Source organism: Anguilla rostrata, chromosome 4, assembly GCF_018555375.3.
Source record: "Anguilla rostrata isolate EN2019 chromosome 4, ASM1855537v3, whole genome shotgun sequence".
In the NCBI taxonomy this organism is placed as follows: domain Eukaryota; kingdom Metazoa; phylum Chordata; class Actinopteri; order Anguilliformes; family Anguillidae; genus Anguilla; species Anguilla rostrata.
The window spans coordinates 58,138,820-58,158,329 of NC_057936.1; the positions used below are offsets into that span (position 1 = coordinate 58,138,820).

General features: G+C 44.1%; 1 protein-coding gene across 1 annotated transcript; it reads right to left on the minus strand.

The window, feature by feature from the left end:
• Positions 1 to 7,564: 7,564 nt before the first annotated feature.
• Positions 7,565 to 18,352, minus strand: lurap1 (leucine rich adaptor protein 1). The gene is made up of 2 exons (XM_064333487.1): positions 17,470 to 18,352; positions 7,565 to 8,851 (listed from the first exon to the last, which is right to left on the minus strand). Exons 1-2 carry the CDS (start codon positions 17,677 to 17,679, stop codon positions 8,171 to 8,173), a joined length of 891 nt encoding a protein of 296 aa, XP_064189557.1. The 5' UTR covers positions 17,680 to 18,352; the 3' UTR covers positions 7,565 to 8,170.
• Positions 18,353 to 19,510: the final 1,158 nt, after the last annotated feature.

Below are 19,510 nucleotides of genomic sequence, written 5' to 3' on the forward strand. Positions count from 1 at the left end.
ACAGAATTCCTGCATTCTCTGGAGTACTATTAAAACAAAGTTTCAGAGCCCCCATTTGTAAGTTCCGCTGATGACTTACATCACATACAAATATATCACATTTGCAATTCTGCAAAATGCTATCAAGTATTGCACACTGCTACCTTGGCTTATTTTGTTATTGAACAGAATTTTATATGCACCTTCTCTCTGAATGTGGTAGCTGTCAAAGACAAATTACATGGGAATGTTCTGGTTATTTCTTTTGCAGTCATCCATCTCTATAGAGATTACGGTTAATTTATGTGTTATCTGAAGAAAAAAAATCCAGCCAACAACTAAACTATCAAAAAGAAATATTTTAAAAATCAGTTTATACATACATATAGCACATAAACTGGACTTGTTTTGATATTCCACACTAGCAGCATTGGCCCTGGGTCTTGTGGTTGATGATAAAGTGTTTTATATGAAAATGGAAATGTGCATCTTATGAAAACATACTATCTTCTGAAACTGAGATTTGAAAGTGGCAGGTGAAAGAGATTGAAATTGCAGAGATGACAGTTCCATTTTCTGCTGGTATACTATTATAGTATACCAGCAGAAGTATAGTGATGATACTTCCTGGGTTGACAGCTATGAAATGATAAAGCTGGAAGCAGCCACCTCCTATGAAGAAATAAGCTGACATTGTTGTTAAATTTTTTGGCTTATTGATAAAAACATATTGTGGTCTGGTTTGATTACTAGTCAATTCTTGAGCATTCCTACAATTATAATGTGTTGATGGTCCTGCAAAAAGACTACATCATGAGTAATTATGAATCATGTAGTCCCTACAATGCAAATTACAACTAATGCCACAGAATCACAAGGCTAAAGCTTTCATTACAATTGAGGCTGTATCCCTTTATCATTTTATCTGGCCACATGGCTGAAACTAATTTTAAATATGTGTAAAGTTAAGAAAAGTTGTCAGTCCAATTTATTGGAAAAATACCTCTTAGTCTGAATCACACAAGCGAGCCATTGCTTTGGATTTCTCTCACCACAACTGTTATGTTGCCATTGGAGATTTAACAACGAGTCCCACGGGATTCCCCCCCTGCCCACAACCAATTAAATCACTATGTGGGAACATTGTGGCCTATTTCTGCCCCCTTTGTTCAATCCTATTCCAGAGAAATACTGTAGAACCTCAATGTAAAACAGAGGCACTCATCTAAGGTATAAATTTAGGGGTCCACATTATGTCAGAATTGTCCAAACACAGAAGGTTTTGCTCAAATACCACAGAGCAGCATTACGTCAAGAAGTTGATTACACCACAATGAAAATGAGAAATTTAGCCAAACCTTTTAGCAAGTTACTGGAAGAATGTGTCCTCAAAAAAAAAAATCTTTAACTTATCCAACTACAAGGCAATTATTTTCTTCTCTGTGGGCTGTGGAAAGAATACTGAAGGCAAAAGCCACACGGAGAGTCATGGGTTTGGAAATTGTCAAAACCACCTTCTCCATAGAACTACAGCAACATTCCCTTCTGTCAGGATTTGTCCCAGAAATCAAATATCTGAGCGGTTAAATTTTCCTGCTGTTTGGAGTGTTTTAGGCTTCATGTTCTGGGCAACTAGGACTTGTGAAGCGGTAAAGTCACCTCCCCCACACACCCTCACAGGCACAGTCAGAAGAGCTGAACAGTGCAGCAGAGGCTGCCCCTAATTATGCCAGAGGCTCACACTCAACATGGAGCAGACATAGCCAACATGAGTGGAAGGATATACCAAGAATAAAAGAATCAATGATAATATTTGAATAACAGATCGCTTTTTGTCTTCTAAAGTGTATCTAGTAAGCGACAGATTGTGTGTGTGTGCATCACTTAGTGGAGAGATGTGCAGAAATCACACACACAACTGTAACTGCAAGGTGTTCAACAAAGTCTTAGAGACACAGTGATCACAAGCAGGAAATCCAGCTGAACAAACTATGTTGGGTGGGAGGGAATAAAAAGGATAAATTGTATGTGTGTGTGTGCGTGTGTGTGGGGGGAGGGGGGTGAGGGGGTGGGGGGGTTGTTTTAGAGTTCCATTCCTGATATAGCCCTGGGATCTTGAGAGCTCCACTGAAGCAATATATGAATTATCTGAAGGATCACATTCTGTACAGGCCCCGTTATTAAAAACCAATAAGAGTTGCCCTTGTAAGTTCAATGGGACGATACTTTAAAACAACATCTCCATTCCTCACCGGGAGAGATATCTGTGGTGGAGTGGGCGTGGTTTGAGCGTCGGCTGCAGAGAGAGAGAGAGAGAGTGAGAGGAGCGGCTCTCGGACCCTTCGTCAAAACAGTCCACATTTATTCCACGAGGGTTTGGCAAGATGTTACAGCCAAGTGAGCAGATCTCAAACACTGTCATGACAGAGAAGCTCCTGATGTGGGTGGGGATGGCAGATTTAACCTGTGCGCAGTGATTACCTCACTACGCACAGGTGCAGCCACTCCTGTTCCTGGGTCCAATTAGCCTGGCCAATTATCTAATTCTTAACCAATTATCCAATTGGCCAGGTCTAATTAGCTTGACCCAGGGCAGGTGTGGCTGCTTAAACCAGCCATCCCCACACCACAATATCCCTTATGAAAAAGACTCATTATAGCAAATCCTTCTTCTTAAATCTTATATGTGCTGGGTGCTGGGTGCTTCACTTTTTTAGCGAGTCATTTTCCACTGTGGACAAACTGTCCAAGGAATGCTGGAGAATTTCTCCCCACAGAAAATGTGTTTTACAGTTTCCTCTGCAGACCGACCGGATCATCTGGTGCTCATTTCTTCTAACCAACATTTTTATGTGATAGCTGGAGACCCCATTCCTCCGGTCGCAGCTGAGCAACTTTTCCACCCCTCTATTTCAACACATTTCGGCTCCGCTGAGCCTCCGATCCCCCTGTCACTGTCAGCTGGGTCTGCAGCCACTGTTTTTTAAGTACAGCTGTATTTATAAGGCTGCCGCTCAGGTCTACACACGCAGCAGTCATTTGAGTTCCGTGTTGGGTGCTCATATACGTTCTGCGTTGGTATATCTGGCCTTTGCAGTCTTTTCCAACGCGGGGACACTGTCATTAGCGCTGTGATGTCTAGCCACAAAAGCTTGGATTCGCTCCCAAGCAGCGGCAGTGTTTTCATAACAATACAGCTCAATTTCAATCTAAGCCACCGCTCAGGCTTGACAGCTGGAAGCCCTTGTTCTTATCCCACCCCTCCGTGCTGAACACACCCACGGTGGCTTAACCCAATCACATAAACAGGAACAAATATCCCTCTCCAGACTCAATATTCTGGGAAAAAAAATTGCTTTATCAAAGGACAGTTAGTCCGGAGGGCCAACCTGCAGAACAAAGACATTGGGAGATGTTAATATCAACAGCATCCAATGAGAGTGAGACATTTGAGTCAGCTGCTGAGAGGTCTCTTTAACACAACTCCAGTGTGTCTGGTGGGCAGGCTCAGTTACACTGGAATATTAGCCCACTTCCCATAGGAACTTATACATTCCAGTGTAGCGCCAGGCAACAGCTCTCTCCTAAAGCTTTATCCCAGAGCTCTAATTATAATGAAGATGCAAGAGCAGAGACCTGGCAGAGAACTCCAACCAGGGTCTTTAGATCAATAGCTCGGATTTGAAATGACAGTTGATTCGGGTTTTGTGAGTCACTGAGCTGAGTCTGGGGGTGAATGGTTGAGCAGAGATATGAGCAAACCCAAGCTGTTCGCCAATAGCACAACACCAGCGGATACACCATGGCTTATGGGTACGGGAATTACAATGTGTCTTTGCCCCGTTTCCTTTTCTCCATTCAAATATTTGAGTTGATGCCAATTGAGTGGATGGACTAAAAGCCCCGGAGAGCCTGGAACACAGTCAGCTAAAATTCCCAGCCAAAACAATGGTTTTTGGCTGTTTCATTGAGGATCTGATTAATGACCATATTTCTTCACATTAAGACTCCCAAAAATATATTCATGCGCACTCAATATACATTTTCAAAGATATTTTTAAGAGAGGTTTACCATATAGGATATTTTAATGTGTATAAGCATTGTACAGTTGCATACTGTGTAACATCCAGAACAATAATGCATATTTCATACTTTCATACATTTTACAAAAGAGAACAAAAGCTTGGTCACCAAAATACTGCTCCGTGAACAGAGACATTCTCCTAAAAAATAAACCCTATGATTCAAGCACGACCAAAATCTAAATCAAATTGGCAGCAGGATCCAGTGCATCGCAGTTTGTCTCAATGGCTTTTCTTCTGCTCCGGTGCAGTAAGGTGGACAAATACCTGGCACCATCCCCCCCACGTCTTTCCGGGCATTAAGAAAACACACACACTCACACGTACACACATGCACGTGCAAGCGCACACACACACACGCACACACGCACACACACACACACACACGCACACACACACACACATGGGAAAATACAAGAAAGGGAAAATCTGAGCTAAATAGCTCCTTTCTTTCAGCGAAGATCAGGTGCTTCACACGCAAGTCAATACTGGGATTATTCAGAGGCACAGGGAGCGTTGGAAGTGGAGGCTCCACGGACCATTCCACACCCAGCACTGTGGAAACTTAATTAGCCGAGCTCTTTCAGCCAATCAAACACTGTCCCACAAGCTGCAACCGCAAGCTGCTCAAAGCCTCTTTCCGTGCCTTAACTCCTTATTGCAGTGCGCCGCTGGCTTCCAGATCTGAGAAAGTTCCCAGATACTCGATGACAATTGAGTGGGATGTAAACCATGGCATGGAGTCAGGGATACTGATATACAGTACAACATTAGTACATTGTTCTTCATATAGCAACTTTACCATCACTGCAGCACGACAGGTATAACGACTGAGCCTAGACACTCATACTATGGTGCAGAATAAACGAGCGGACGTTATTCTGCATTGGCTGGCAAACTGGTGAAAAGCAAAATATCACAAGGTAAGTTCTGGAAATGAGATTCAAAATTCCCACAGGAGAAGAAACTGACCAAAAACTGATTACTTATAGTAACTGAATACACATTCCAAGACATGGAACAAAACAGCCTAATTGATAAACAGTAACAGGATTTAGTCACAATACACTACATGGCCAAAAGTAGGTGGACACCGCTTCTAATTAGACAAATCTGGGTTTGGCAAATGCCAGGAGAATGCTTCCCGCGCAAATGCATAGTGCCAACTGTAAAGTTTGGTGGAGGAGGAATAATTGTCTGGGACTGCTTTTTTATGATTTGGGTTAGGCCCCTTAGTTCCAGTGAAGGGAAATCTTAATGCTAGAGCAGGTCCATAAAGAAATGGTTCAGCGACTTTGGTGTGGAAGAAACTGACTGGCCTGCACAGAGCTCTGACCTCAACCCCATCGAAATGGAACACCGACTGCAAGCCAGGGCTTATGGCCCAACATCAGTGCCCGACACAAATGCTCTTGAGGCTGAATGGAAGCAAATCCCTGCAGCCATTTTCCAAAATCTAATGGAAAGCCTTCCCAGAAGTGTGGAGGCTGTTACAGCAGCAAAGGGGGGAACACCCTATTAATGCCCATGGTTTTGGAATGAGATGTTCAACAAGCACATATGGGTGCGATGTTCAGGTGTCCACATACTTCTGGCCATGTAGTGTATATTCTAATATACATGTGTGCATATATATCAAATATATTCAGAAATACATTTTGAATTGCATTACAAACATATAATTTAAATTCATATCTGACAAATGGCTCTTTAGATCGAAGTCTGTATAAAAATGATGATTCTTCCAGATGGGGAGCTGATTAATATCACAAACAACCACAGAAAACTCTTTGGATCTTTCATCACTGCCAGAACATCTGCATAAGTAAACAATCTGGAATATTTAACACCATGGGTATACAATAGGGAACACATACCCAACCGAAGCTGAACATTGCCATTTTGCCATTAGAATTACTAAAAACCCCTCTTTAAAAAAACAAGCAATAAAAACAGTGGTTAAAAACAAAGGGTTAATAGAACTGTGTCTCTAAGGCTCTACACATTTTGGAAACAGAATTTGGCTCAGACCCCTCCCGTCCTTAGAACTGGTCCAAGGTCAGCGTTTTCGCATGACAGTCCTTATTGTACACTCGTGCATGACTGGGTCCTGATGCCTGTTGGCGCAGCTAGTCTTCCAGCTAGTCACAGAGCTATTGGAAGCAGGCCATTCCTTTGAAAGCCTAAGTGCAGCAGGAAGATGGAGGAGAGGGGGTGGCGGTGTTCTGAGGGTGAGGGCCTTCAATTCGGACCATTAAAAACTCAGCACCGTTCAGACCGCTGAGAGATGAAGGACAGTTGCCATGCGAGAGGGAGGATTGGAGAAAGAAGAACGATTGTCAACATTTTAAACTGTGAAGAACATGAGAGGCTGGGTCATACTTTAAGCAAAGGTCCACTCCCATAAACCAAAACTTAGTCCACTTTGCAATTCTGTGAAGAGTCTGCATCAACAGCCTCAGTTAGACATCAGAAACTGACTACACATGCATCTCATCTTGCCTGAGAGAACGACTAGCTACAGTAGCTATGGGAGTGATTTAGGTGGAGGAGAGCTGTGCCCAGTGGCAGGAGGGAAAGGCCCTTTTTACAATGGCTCAACTCCCAGGGAGCCCTGTCTCCTGCTCCACTCACTGCTGCTCTTTCACGCCATTTCCCACCTAGTTAACTCCGACATCGCAGCACGAATCTAGCAGTCATGGAAACTCTAAGCACGCGTGGTCACGATCTCTGGCTTTTAATCGTGGCGGAATGTCAGCTGCTCCAGCAGGGTTTCCAGTGGCTCGTGAAGCACCGGACATTCTTCTGTTACAGTCACTTTCTGTGACTCCCCAATGAGTGAAGATGACTGACAGAAGCTAATTTAGCTAATGACTAAAACTGATACAGCCTTCAATGTGTTACACATTCACCCAGCCATACAGGTAACCCCCGACAAGGCTTATTGCTGTTGACTGGATGCAAGAACACAAACTACAAGTTAAATAATGTCGGCTGAATCATAAACGGGCAATCTAATAGCATATACAACAGTGCAGTTAGCTTGAATTAAGTTATAGAATATTTAATTTGGTTATATTGATCACTACTATGCTGAAAGAAACACAGATACCAAAAGCAACAATAGACAGTCCTGTTCAAATTTTATCTATAATAACAACCAATGACACACCTGATTTACAGCAAAAGTGTAATGCAATTGATGTTATATCTGAATGCCATTATACATACATCTATGATTACACAGGTGTGCTTAAGTACACTTGTAATGGCAGCAACAAGGCATTACCGACCACAGCTACTGCAATAGACCCAAAGTAGATATTAAATTGATATTTTGGCCAACTCACAATAAGTACGCGTACGAACCAATTAGAAATGGATTATGGTATTGCATTAGCGCTGTTCCCGAAACATGGACTGACTCTGTCTGTTTGGAGATTAACGCACAGCAGTTCGGCAAACCATTTAATATAACTGCGACCAAAGTAAAATTTGTGCCAACAAATGAAGTCCTGCCAACCTTCACACTGATGGAGGACGCTAGCTGTGAAGTGCCTGTTCTGAACTCACCACCTTCAACTGCTGAGCGTGAAGGGGGTCTTACTGAAACAGACTATGCAACAGTCAGACCTGGGTCAAATACGTATTTGTTTTTTTTATTCAAATACTTTTCACCACTTTATTGATCTTGCCTGGTGTATTGGAACCAATGAAATACTCTCAAAAAGTGCAAACCCCACCTTCCGGTCATATTGGCAGGCTCAGTTACACCAGGCAAGATCAACAGAGCACAGAAAAAGTATTTGAATCCAAAACAAATACGTATTTGACCCGGGTCTGGCAACAGTAACTATGGAGCTAAGGACTGGACTCACCACTACTCATCCAGTGAGGCTGGAAACGAAACACACCTGAGGAGCACCGCACAATGCAACGCTTGATTAAACCGTGGGTTACACTGGCAACTTCAGCCAGCCAGCAGCTCCCCCTGTACCTCAGCAGAGCTTTCACTGCAGGGCCACACTCTAAAGGCCTCCTAACAGAAACACCGCAGGGATGACAAAGCCCGGAGCAGGAGGGGATTTCAACCGCTGGCACGCGCGTCTCACAAAAACGTTACGTCGTCCTGCGACTGCACCCAGCGCCAGTGGGCGTCGTACTCCAGGTGCATCTTGCTGTTCAGCTTGCACCCCTCCAGGTCCACCTTGCCGTTCTTGTAGGGTTTGAGTTTGGGGCTCTGGCTCTTGGCCAGCTTCTCGGCGAGGCAGGCCCGGGCCGACTCCGGGCCGCCCGCCTGCCTGCACCCCGCATCGGGGAGACCGTTGCTCCTGCCCGGCTGCGCCTGGCCGCCACCGGAGGGCGTGGCCCTCCCAGCCTCCGGAGCTTTGGGGCCCTCCGAGATCGGCTTGGCCCACACCGGCGGCTCCTCTTTCTCGGCCCTGACTGGGGGGGAGCCCGGCGGGGGGGCCTCCGTCCCCAGGAGGGTGGAGCAGAGGACCGACTCGGAGCTGGAGGGGCAGTACTCGTCCAGGTCGTCGGCCAGCGTGTCCAGGTAGCTGCCCACCGAGATGTTGTCCAGCTTGTCGTTGGGGTCGTGCAGGCTGCTCCAGCTGCCCCGCAGGGAGGTGTCGAGCCCCTCGCCCAGGCTGTACTGGCTGCTGGTCAGGCTGCTGCAGTGGCTGGTCAGGGTGCTGCGCTCCTCCAGGAGCCACTTGACGGCCTCGATGCCCTCGTGCACCGCCAGCAGCTGCTGCAGGATCCGCACGTCCACAGAGCGCAGGTGTGCCTGGGGGCGGCCGGGTGCGGGTGGGGGAGGAGAGACCCAGACAAAGGAACATGGTAAACAGGGATTTAGAGAGAGAGAGAGAGAGAGAAAGGGAGAGAGAGAGAGACAGAGAGAGAGAGAGAGAAACGGAGGGGGGTAGAAACAGGAAGACAGAGAAGGTGTGGGAGTGAGGGGGGAGGGATGAAGAACCAGAGAGCGGAGGAGTTGAGAGGAACAGACGGGGGAGGGGAGGAAAATGGACAGACAGCAGTTAGATTAATTTGTCACCAGAACTCATGTCATGGGTAAAGAAGTGTTTATTCCCATGGCAAAGCCCTAAATAATGAATGAAAACAAAAGGATATAACTCCTACCAGCGCTGTGTCAGTGTCTGAGGGAGCGGATGAAGCTAGATAAGCAAAAAGAAATAAAACCGGCGGTTGCGTAAGAAAAACACATAATTCGAGACAGGAAATTGCCGTGGAGGAGAGGCTAAAAGATGCAATAATTGCTCAGAGAATTATGGCTCCTCAGTCAGCACCAATCCTCCTCCTGCCAGGCAGCACCTCTGAGCAGCCGTGCCGAAAACGCCGTGCATTCTGGGCATTTCCCAGCGTGGCAGCAGGAAGGCTGCCAGGTGAACCCGTGAAGCTTTGAAGCAGCGGCTGGATCACAGAGACGTGCCAGCCCGTGCCCACAGAGCGGAGCGCTGTGCCAGCCTGTCCGGTGGTACACCTACACGCAGAGCGCAGGGCACGCTGCCTCCACAGCCCCCAATACGCCCACCCCCTCCCACCCCATCTCTGCCTTCCCCTCACCCAGCAGGTCACTCAATATCCCAACCCCCCTCCCCAGGGTACCATCGATCATTCAGCCCACCCCCCAACCCTCACTTCCTCCATCACCATCACCCAACACATAATGCTCCGGACGTCTCTTTATTCTGTCACAATATATTTCTAGACCGTTCTAAATATGATACTGTTCAATGAATTTGCTCATTTAATGTGTCATGAGTTTTGTTGTGCAGCTGCTTCCATGTCACACCCTGAGCAGTACATCTGCTACTGTACATACAGCTATTTGGGAGTGTTTCTGGACCCAACATCCACATCTGTTGTTTATGACCTCCTACTCTGCGTCCGTAATGGTATCAGTGCCAGAGAAGTGATATAATGAGGAAATGTTTGAAATAAATTTTCAAAATGAAAACAGATAAGGAACTACAATGTGGATTTATATTTTAATTAAAATCCCCAGTCCTCAAGGCCCCCCTCCCCCCCACCCACCTAAGGGTATTTGCTTGAAAATGTCTATGTCTAAAACATATTTTCCTTCAAGAAGGAAGTGTTAGTTGTGCAGTTTTCCAGAAGAGTGACCTTAATCCACAGCAGATTTCAGCATGTCAAAAACAATAAATACCCACATATAGTAAATGAGGCACTGACACTTTAATATTGTTACCGTTTAGCCACTAACAGAAAAATTGTGGATAAATTAAGTACATTGTTGATGTGACAGACTATTATTTAACACATGGCGGCTCATAGCATAGATGATATTGTTCATACAGTGTGGTGAGGCTTGTCAAAGGACGTGAATGATTACGCCACCCAAACTCTGACAAAGCTAATTAAATGAAGGCTCCATAAATTCAGAGTAGATGTATAGCGAATTCGTCAACAGCACTTTTGTACTCGGCTGGTCATAAACAATCACGTAGACAATAAAGAGCGGCGTTAGCTAAATGAGCTGGGATGTGGGTTACCGTCATATAAACACAACAATCAGACACAGGGAGACCATCCCTTCAGTGAACCCTTCTACAGCAAGGCCATAAAACAAGAGGTGGCCAATAGAGACTTTGACATTCATGACTCTGTAAGATTTCTCTCTCTGATTCACACTGTCACCTCAGAAAATCACTTAACGGAACAGGGATCCCATATGGAGGCCGAGAGTTCGGACAGACAGATGGGAGACTGCCCAGGACAAACGGACGGCCTGCTACACCAGCCCGGGAGCTGCGTCTCTCCGAGCCGCCGACGGATTTCTGCTGATGCCTAACCCTTAAATTAGCGGGTGAAGAACAAAAAGAGAGCGTTGTTTGCGCGCACCGTAATAATAATAAAAGCGCTGGCATCCGGGAGCGCAGACGTCAGGGCTTTTTTTTTCGCGGGGCAGGGCGCTCGTGAGCCGCGAGATTAACGAGCGAGGGCCCGGAAACCTTCCCGGGGGCTCCAAGCCGAGCTCCCTGCTGACGGAGGCGCCCCCAGCCGTGCCCCTCTCAGCGTGGGAGTCCGCGGGCAGGCGGGGTGGCGCGATGGAGGAAGCCGGGAGCGGACTGGGGAATGTGCCGCTCAGCATCCCGGAGAGGGGGGGGAGCGCCTCTGTTCACAGCCTTGAGAGAGCCCGTTTCCAACCACAGCCACCGCCGCCGCCGCCGAGCCAGCCCAGGCGTCTGTCGGCTAATCCCTGCGCGTAGCACAGCTCCTTTTCCCTTTAGCGGCATGAACCGTATCTCAGCCGCACAGCAGGCACGCAGCAGTGGCTGACACAGTAGTTTCTAATGCACAAGCAGCTTCCGATGGCTTCACAATCATAGCCTCGTGCTACGTGAGCTAGTTTCCATCTTCTCTTGAATAAGAGATCACCCAGTGGCTACCAAATTCTGTCAGTAGAGGATTAAGTAAGCGTTCCTTTTTTGTCAGACCCAAAAACATATCACGACTCAGGAAGACACTTAATCTTATATTCCACCTTTCACAGATCGACATGAGCTCTAAAATGAGGGGGGAGCACCGTCCATACGACACCAACATGTAGCACAAATCAGAGTGATGCACAGAGGACATCTGGTGTTGGAACACTCACGATAGATGTAGAGAGACTAAGACTGATTTACTGAATGGTAAGTACCATGGGATCTTTAATAACCACAGTGAACCAGGATTTGAGGGTCTCATCAATTTAATCTGCCTCATTTCAAAAATCTCAAATAGCACAGTATCAGTATTACCAAACTTGGGCATCAGATACGTTTGGTCCAGAGAGCAGGGGATAGCTCCACCCCTATCTCACCAACACCCTTCTAATGCCAATATTTTTTTTCCCCAAGGAGGTTTCCATTGAAAGCGACCAAGTCAAGCCCTATTTTGTCTCAGTCAGCTGGAAAGAAAAGGCCACCAGGCAGCAAGGCTGCTGACTAAACCATTAGTGAAACACTCTCCCACTATTCACTAACAATTCATCACCCTGTTGTCATGGTCTCCATTCTACATTAACGAGCACGCTCTCTTAATCACCACCGCACTGTGAAGGAGATACACTCTAATAGGCTTTCAGATGAATTTTTCTGTTACAGCACCATAGGAAAAAAGGCATAAAACAGAAGCAAAACTACAGTACTCTAGTTGACTTTACATTGCCTTAATTGTGTACGTGCAACTGTGTACTCTCAATATTAACAGTTCTTCAACTTGAAGTATTAATGTTTTAGTAAATAATAATCAAAACAGGCTCTGAGACTCATTGAAAACTTGAATAGTATTCAGCTATTGGCTCAATTGCACCCATATAAAAGGGAGAGAGGGTGTCCAGAACCATAGATGTGAAACAACATGGATAAAATATTAAGTAATAAATTTCCAAGCTGGAAATTTGGCACCTAAAGGATAAAACTACAAAGGATTATAGCGTATATAAAACAACATTGACTACATCAATGCTTTTGGTTTCCTCTACACAAAAAGCACTGCAACATCAAAGTAGTTAAAGGCATGCACTAGATTAGAATGTCACATTTTTCTCACATTGTGACATTTCTATTTTCTAAATGTTACATTTCTCCAATCGTGTTTCACATTTAAATTTGTACAGCTGGTGTGCAATTATGGATTCACCACTAACAATAGTCCTAAAGGTGTCTTACTGGAACACAAAATGTAGCTGCAGTGAATAAGCTGAAACTACCCTGACAGGTTCAAATAATTCATTGCAACTTCACTTTCAATTATACATCCAAGTCATTTTCTACAGCCTACATTGTGTGAAAAACCTCTCCAAAAGTGTTCTGAACATTTTGAGAACATTGAGAACAAGCAAGTCAGCAAGGCAGTGTGAAAGCAATTTAAGGAGATGCACCAGTCTGCCACTGAAGAGACAGTAAGGGACGTGCTGGCATCAAATCTTTGACAGATGCCACTTCACCTAATGAACTAGATCAACATAGTTCATTCCATTCCCCTTACACTAGAGGATAAGGCATTTCACCCTGTGATTTATGGCAGATCCTATTTGCTAACCAAACATTGTTCATTCTTAAGTGAGGAAAAAAAAACATAAACATGTAAAATAAAACATGTACACCTATTTGTTCCATAAAACAGTGTCATTTACACTTTGTGTATTTTATGAGGTAAATGACACTAACACTCTCAAAAATTGGACAAGAAAACAAATACATTTTATTGTTGTGAGGATAGAAATAACGCCTGTTCGCAGTTTGATGTGGTCTGACAATTAAGACAGGGTTAGTTTGTAACTGGGCTAAGGATGACTTTCAATAGAAACCTAACTGGAATCCAGCTTACCCATTCTGGTTGTGTGTCTCATGATGTGCCAATGAATCTGCCATAAATTTGATTATATCTTAAAGGAAAAAGTAGTGTCAGACCTGTGAGAAAGGCTAGGAGCACTTAGTCCAAGAAATGAAGTTGAACAGAAGCAGTGCAACAGAATGAAATCTAGCCTTTGGCAGAGAAAAAGAAAATCTAGCTTTACTATCTTTTTTCTTGTGCAGTTTTCCATGATGAATAGGTCTGCCAGGTGTTCTTAATGCATCAGCAGCTAGCATCGCTGCTCTTTCTACAGGGAGCTATGAATGGGAGGAAGCAGATATCCTGACAAGCAGCGTAGCACAGCGTAGCTGCATCCTGCGCAGAGTACTGTGCAGGCTGTGCGTTCCGCAGGAGGAGACACAGGCGCTGGCACCGTCCTTCGCCTTTCGCAGAGGGGAGCGAGGCTGACTCACACCCCCATCCCTGCTCCATCTGCGCAGCCCGTGTGACTGCGAGAGGGGCGAGAGCATCAGGTGCTGGGCGACACACGGCGCCGATCGGTGCCGCTCTAAATGAGATGTAAAGACGGACTGGTCAACGATGGAGGAAGCTGACACAATCATAAACGACTGAAAACTGAGTTTGCAGAGGTGACCAGAGGGAGCCCTATTAAAAATGTAGCAAATGCTGACAGTAAATCTAACCTGTGCCTTTAGCCTCACTGCACCATATGGAAGTTAACTCCGAATATGATGTCTGTGTCAGTGTAGACTAGACACCCAAGTGCTGGCAGTGAGTAAAGTATGTCTGCAAAGACTTACAACCACATTATAAACCCATAGAAACTCTCACTTTAAATATACCAATTGTACCTTTTTTTGGTATGTTTCTGGAGCTAATAGTACACAGTCTGGTTCTACTTCAATATAAAGCAATAGTTGCATAATATATGAGCAACAGATCCAGTGTCCTACTGTATTTACACATTGGATCATTGTCAAGTCACAGTTAGACCCTCAGGTACCCAGGCAGATTATATCTTGGCCTCACAGAAACTTTCTCACACACAGATCCTTATGACTGTGACTGAAGCAGGAACGCAATGACAAGGCACGGGGTAATAACTTCATCCTAGCACAGAGCAACTGACAGCAGCCTTTCATGGTCCATGATTTGACTGATGCATTTGAAAAAGAATGCGCACACTTTGTGGGAGCATGTTTCTTGTGAGAACGTATCGTATCGCTACACTCTGTCAACAGCACTAGATTATGAAATGGAATGAATATCATTCAATTCAGAGGAGAGAGAAAACAATCCTCCAGAAGTCAGTCTGTTTATTTGCCCAGACCCAGGTGAAGTTTCTTAAAATATGCATATTCTGCAAATGTGGCTCAAACAGATCTTGTGGATGCAAACATTAACACTGTACTGTCTATTTAAGGTAGCTCTCCGATTCAAAAGATGTGACAGTTTCCCTGTTTTTTTCAGCTGTGCTTAAGAAGCCCAATGATAGTGTAGGGACTAAAAATAGTCAAACCATAAACATGCCCTTACTGTACTCTTCATGTAACGTGTACTCAGATCAAATTGCAGCAGTCTACTCTCAGGTCAGGATCATAAGCACAAAGTTTGGCCCTAGCCATTCTTATGGGGTGTATAACAATGCCAACGCATCAGGACGCTGCTCGGGGATGAACTTCGCACACCATTTTGCAAAGAGAGCAAACCAAAAGAGTGAGAAACGAGTGAAGAGCAGCCGTGGCCGTGAGGGGAGGGAGTTCTGAAGATGGTGCACTGTCTGAGGCCATGGAGATCCACCCCTACGGCAGACACCAGCCCGGCTCAACACCGCGTAAGTAGCTCCGCGGAAAGGCGCCTGTTAATCACACAAACGTCCGCGCCGTCCTCAGACTCTGAGGGCTGATGAATGGAGATGACCGCTGACAAATCACGCGGGCCGCCGCGCGGCGCTGCCTGCTGATTTATGGCGGTTAGGTTTTGCGCCGATGTTTCCAATTCAATCACGAGGATGACACGCCGCGGCTGATTTCCTCCGGGACGGGCTGAATATGCCTGTCCAAATGCGTCTCTCGGGATGAACAGAAGACCCGAGCGGGGCTCAACAGTGCGCCTACACGCTGAGGTGGATAGAAATGCCACAAAGGCCAATGAGGATGCTACGAGAAGGCCATCGAGCAAAGGGAAAATGAAACACAGCCAGCCAGCCTGCTAGTTCGTCACTCAGAAGGAATTGGCCTTCACAAAATATGGCCTGCTCATAACTGAGGTTAAAAAAAGGACAATCTCTCATGCAACAATTTCTCACGCAACAATGTAGCATGGTAAGATACTACAGGGCAAACATTAGAAACATCAGTTTATAGTAACAGATAGCTGAGATTTTGAGATTTACATGTGAATATTGATTAGCCTGCATTTTTATTTGCTTGTTACATAATTATCCTGACCACAGCAGTTAAACAAAACTGCAGGCAAAAGAAGTCTCTGCCAAAAATAGAAAGAAGAATTTTGAGTGCAGCATTCTCCAGGTCTAACCAACAGAAGTCATCATTTTGACCACCACAGTGGGATGCTGATAGAGCATCAATCATGAAAAAGAGATAATTTGCTGAGCAGAGACCAGATGAGTAGGACCGTGTTCATAAAACATTACATCTGCTTATTACAAAAATAGAAGCTTATTGTAGTGCAAAACAAATCATTTACATTTCTGGGGGGAAATGTAGGCCTACTGTATCCGTCCAGCTGTGTGTATTTATAATTCTTGCACAATGCAAACAAAAGGTTTTTATTTAGCAGCATGAGGATGTTGAGGAATACAAGGTGACATAGAGCCCTGCATCTCAATGAAATATTATGAGTGTTTTTGCTTTGAATCTAAAGCATGCCAGTTATTTACAAGGACAACACATTTCCTGAGGCAGTGACTGAAAATTGCCCACCAGTGGAGGAAGCACTCTGGGGGGGGGGGCAGTGTGGCACACATCAATATCACCCAAAAGCCTTCTATTGTACTAAAGAGAAATAAATCAGCGACTAAAAGCACATCAGTGACTAGAGAGCCTTCTTAAAATGTGTGTAGATACAGAATGGAAATCAATCCTTTTTGAAATGTTGAAGGGGATTTTATGGGCCAAAGAGTTCTGTTACTGTGCCGCATCAGTACCCACATGACAGCCTGTGCATCTATCCCCATCCCCATGTTCAAAGACATTTTGCACACTGTGAAAGTGGGCTGCTACTGGTGGAGTTTTTTTTTCATACACCACTGACATGCACAACCAGCAATATATTGAGGAACTTTTAAACACTGTTGTGGAGCAACTAGTAAAAACGCACTATGCAAAATGCTATTTGTCCACTCAGAAATTAATAGTGGTAACTTGTAAAAGGGAGCAAGCTTAAGGTTTACCTAAAGTAAAACCTAAAGCATACTCATTTAAAACACATAGATACTGCCATACAATAGCCAAACACGATCTACATACAAAATGTTGCTTATTACAGTAAAGTATAAGGACAAGGCAGTTATGTCCAAAATGTTAACACACTGTAGTTCGTGCATGTGGAAATGCGTTATAATCATCATTGGTACATCCTGCATGGCACCCAAACCCCAAACAACACGCAGCAACAGATATATTGGTATCTCCTAGCAACCAAACCACCTGCCGGGGGTAGCTGACTGAAATGAAGCTAAATTATAGATTACGTGTATCGTTGTGCCAAAATCAAATAGTTTACATGAACTGCGTATAAAGCCAAATGTAGGCTAATTCTTAATCAGCTTTGGTAGGTTACAGCTTCCCATGAAAAAAAAGCGTTTTTAATTATTTCTGCTCAAGGTTATAGAGATGCCGTGTTTTGTAGTCTTATGTTATTTTATACTCAGTGTCGTAAACACATTGTGTGAATCCATGTCTGAGTGATCATTTAATATTTTGCATTGTGTTTGAAGGTGATGGATATGGCAATACACTTGCCAGCAAACGCGTTATAAAGTCAGTCATTAAGGGAATAACAGTAACTTAACAATGCGCAAACGGACGATCTTACCATTTCCAGTTTTAAGTCTCTTATTTTTTCAGAGAGGCCCTTCCTCCCGAGGTCCAGATCTTTACACTCCTGTGTTTTTAGAATGCTGTCTCCACGATGTGAGGCATCTTCCCGCATCCACTTAAGCAGTCCCTCTGGCGTTTTCCTCCCAATTTTGATCTCTAGGTCTTTTAAATCTGGTATGGTCTCGTGAACATTACCTTCATCCATAATTTCCAGTTGCACTCCTTTAATTATTGCTAATAGCCTATTTATACCAGATGTCGTTGACAGTTAAGACAGCAGGACCTGTTTATTGCGTGAATGTCAATCTATTCATCATTTATAGTGTACACATTGAATTAACGAGAATGTGCTTCGTCTTTTTGTTCCATCAAAAAAGAAAAGCATCCCAATGGTTAGCTATGACACTGGCTGCCAGCAGTAAAAAAAAAAAGAAAGAAAAAAGCCTACACACTTGCGGAAAATTAATTTGGATAATGAGTATTTTCCAGACTGCGTGAAAACGAACTTGCTCTCCCACTTTCCCCCGAATTCTCCACGTCCTCCATTTATTGCATTTCCATTCAAAGGTTTAAATGAGCTGGGAGCAGTCCACAGCTTTCCAGAGAGATGCGTCGACTAGCTACAAGTTACATCGCGTTCCGACAGCTAGCCGGGGACTAATTGTCGCATCTCACCATGTCAAATATTTCCAGGCTAACCATATTTATACACCAGCGCAGAAAATAGCATTATTGTAGAATAGAATATCCTTTTCCCGTCTTCCTAAAATGACCTCACATAATTGCTCATGCCAGGCGTCAGGCGAGCTTTAACCAAAGTATCTGGACGCAGATTCCACCTGCCCGAAAGCTACCGAAGCAGAAAACAACACGAAGCGCAACTTAGCCACCGTAAATATAGTAATACGACAAAATTACCGTAATATTCATAATATGAAAACTAAAATTTTAATGTTGACGATATTTTTAAAACTAGATACTAAATTCTCCTGATAAGATTTCAGCCGTATTTATTATAGTGCCACAGCTCCTATCAGTCATTATTGGCTTTTACAGACATGGGTACTCCCATATCCCATCAATATGTTGTTGTAAACATAACCATATTGGGATTGCTCTTGTAGCTTAGTTGTGGCAGTAATAAAAGCAACGCCATTGTTTTTTTTAATTATAAAGTCATACTACTATAGCAGCAAATATTTGTGCTAATGGGAAACAATTCTGTCAGATTGAAAGTAATTCCAGAGGTACAAATAATTCCAGAGGTAATATCTAAAGCACACACTGAGATAATGACTGGCATACAAAGTATGGTAAGTTTATGTGGAATTTCAAAGGTAAATTTTACTGAGGGTTCCAACATTCATTGGATCAGAAGAACATGTCTGGTGGCATTGGGTAGCAATTACACTGCATCGCTGGCACCCAGTTAAGGCGGGGCTCTCCAAGGTGCTATTGCCCTTGTGTTTCCCTGGATATGGGTATCTGGCTGCTTGGTAACAAAACTAAAACTTAATGAATTAATACATACATTCAACAATTTGATTATTATTATTATTATTATTATTATTATTATTATTATTATTTACAAGCACAACAACAATAATAAGAATATTCACCATCATCATCACCATCAACATCATTTACTCGTACATCTCAGGAGTGCCAAAGACAGTGTTGTCGGTTCTAAAAATGGGTAGATCTTTTCAGAGATAACATTTCTGAAAGAGACAGAAAGATATACAGATGGGATTAACTCCTTTTTTGTTTTGACATGTCTTTCCTCTTGTTAAAACTGAATCCATCTGCTGCCCAAATTTAGTGACATTTCCATTTTTCTTGGACAAACCCACTCAACATCAGGTTAAGGGGAAAAAAGCTTTTTTCTTTTCCTTATTTTTTACTGTGGCTGGCAGTGAATGAACATCAGTAAGGAGCTGAGTGGATCCTTGGCATTGTGCAGGCTCCACCTACTTTTAGAAGCTTCTTGTTCAAATGAACCTTCCAATGGTTAGAAAAACAGAGCAAGTGCCACC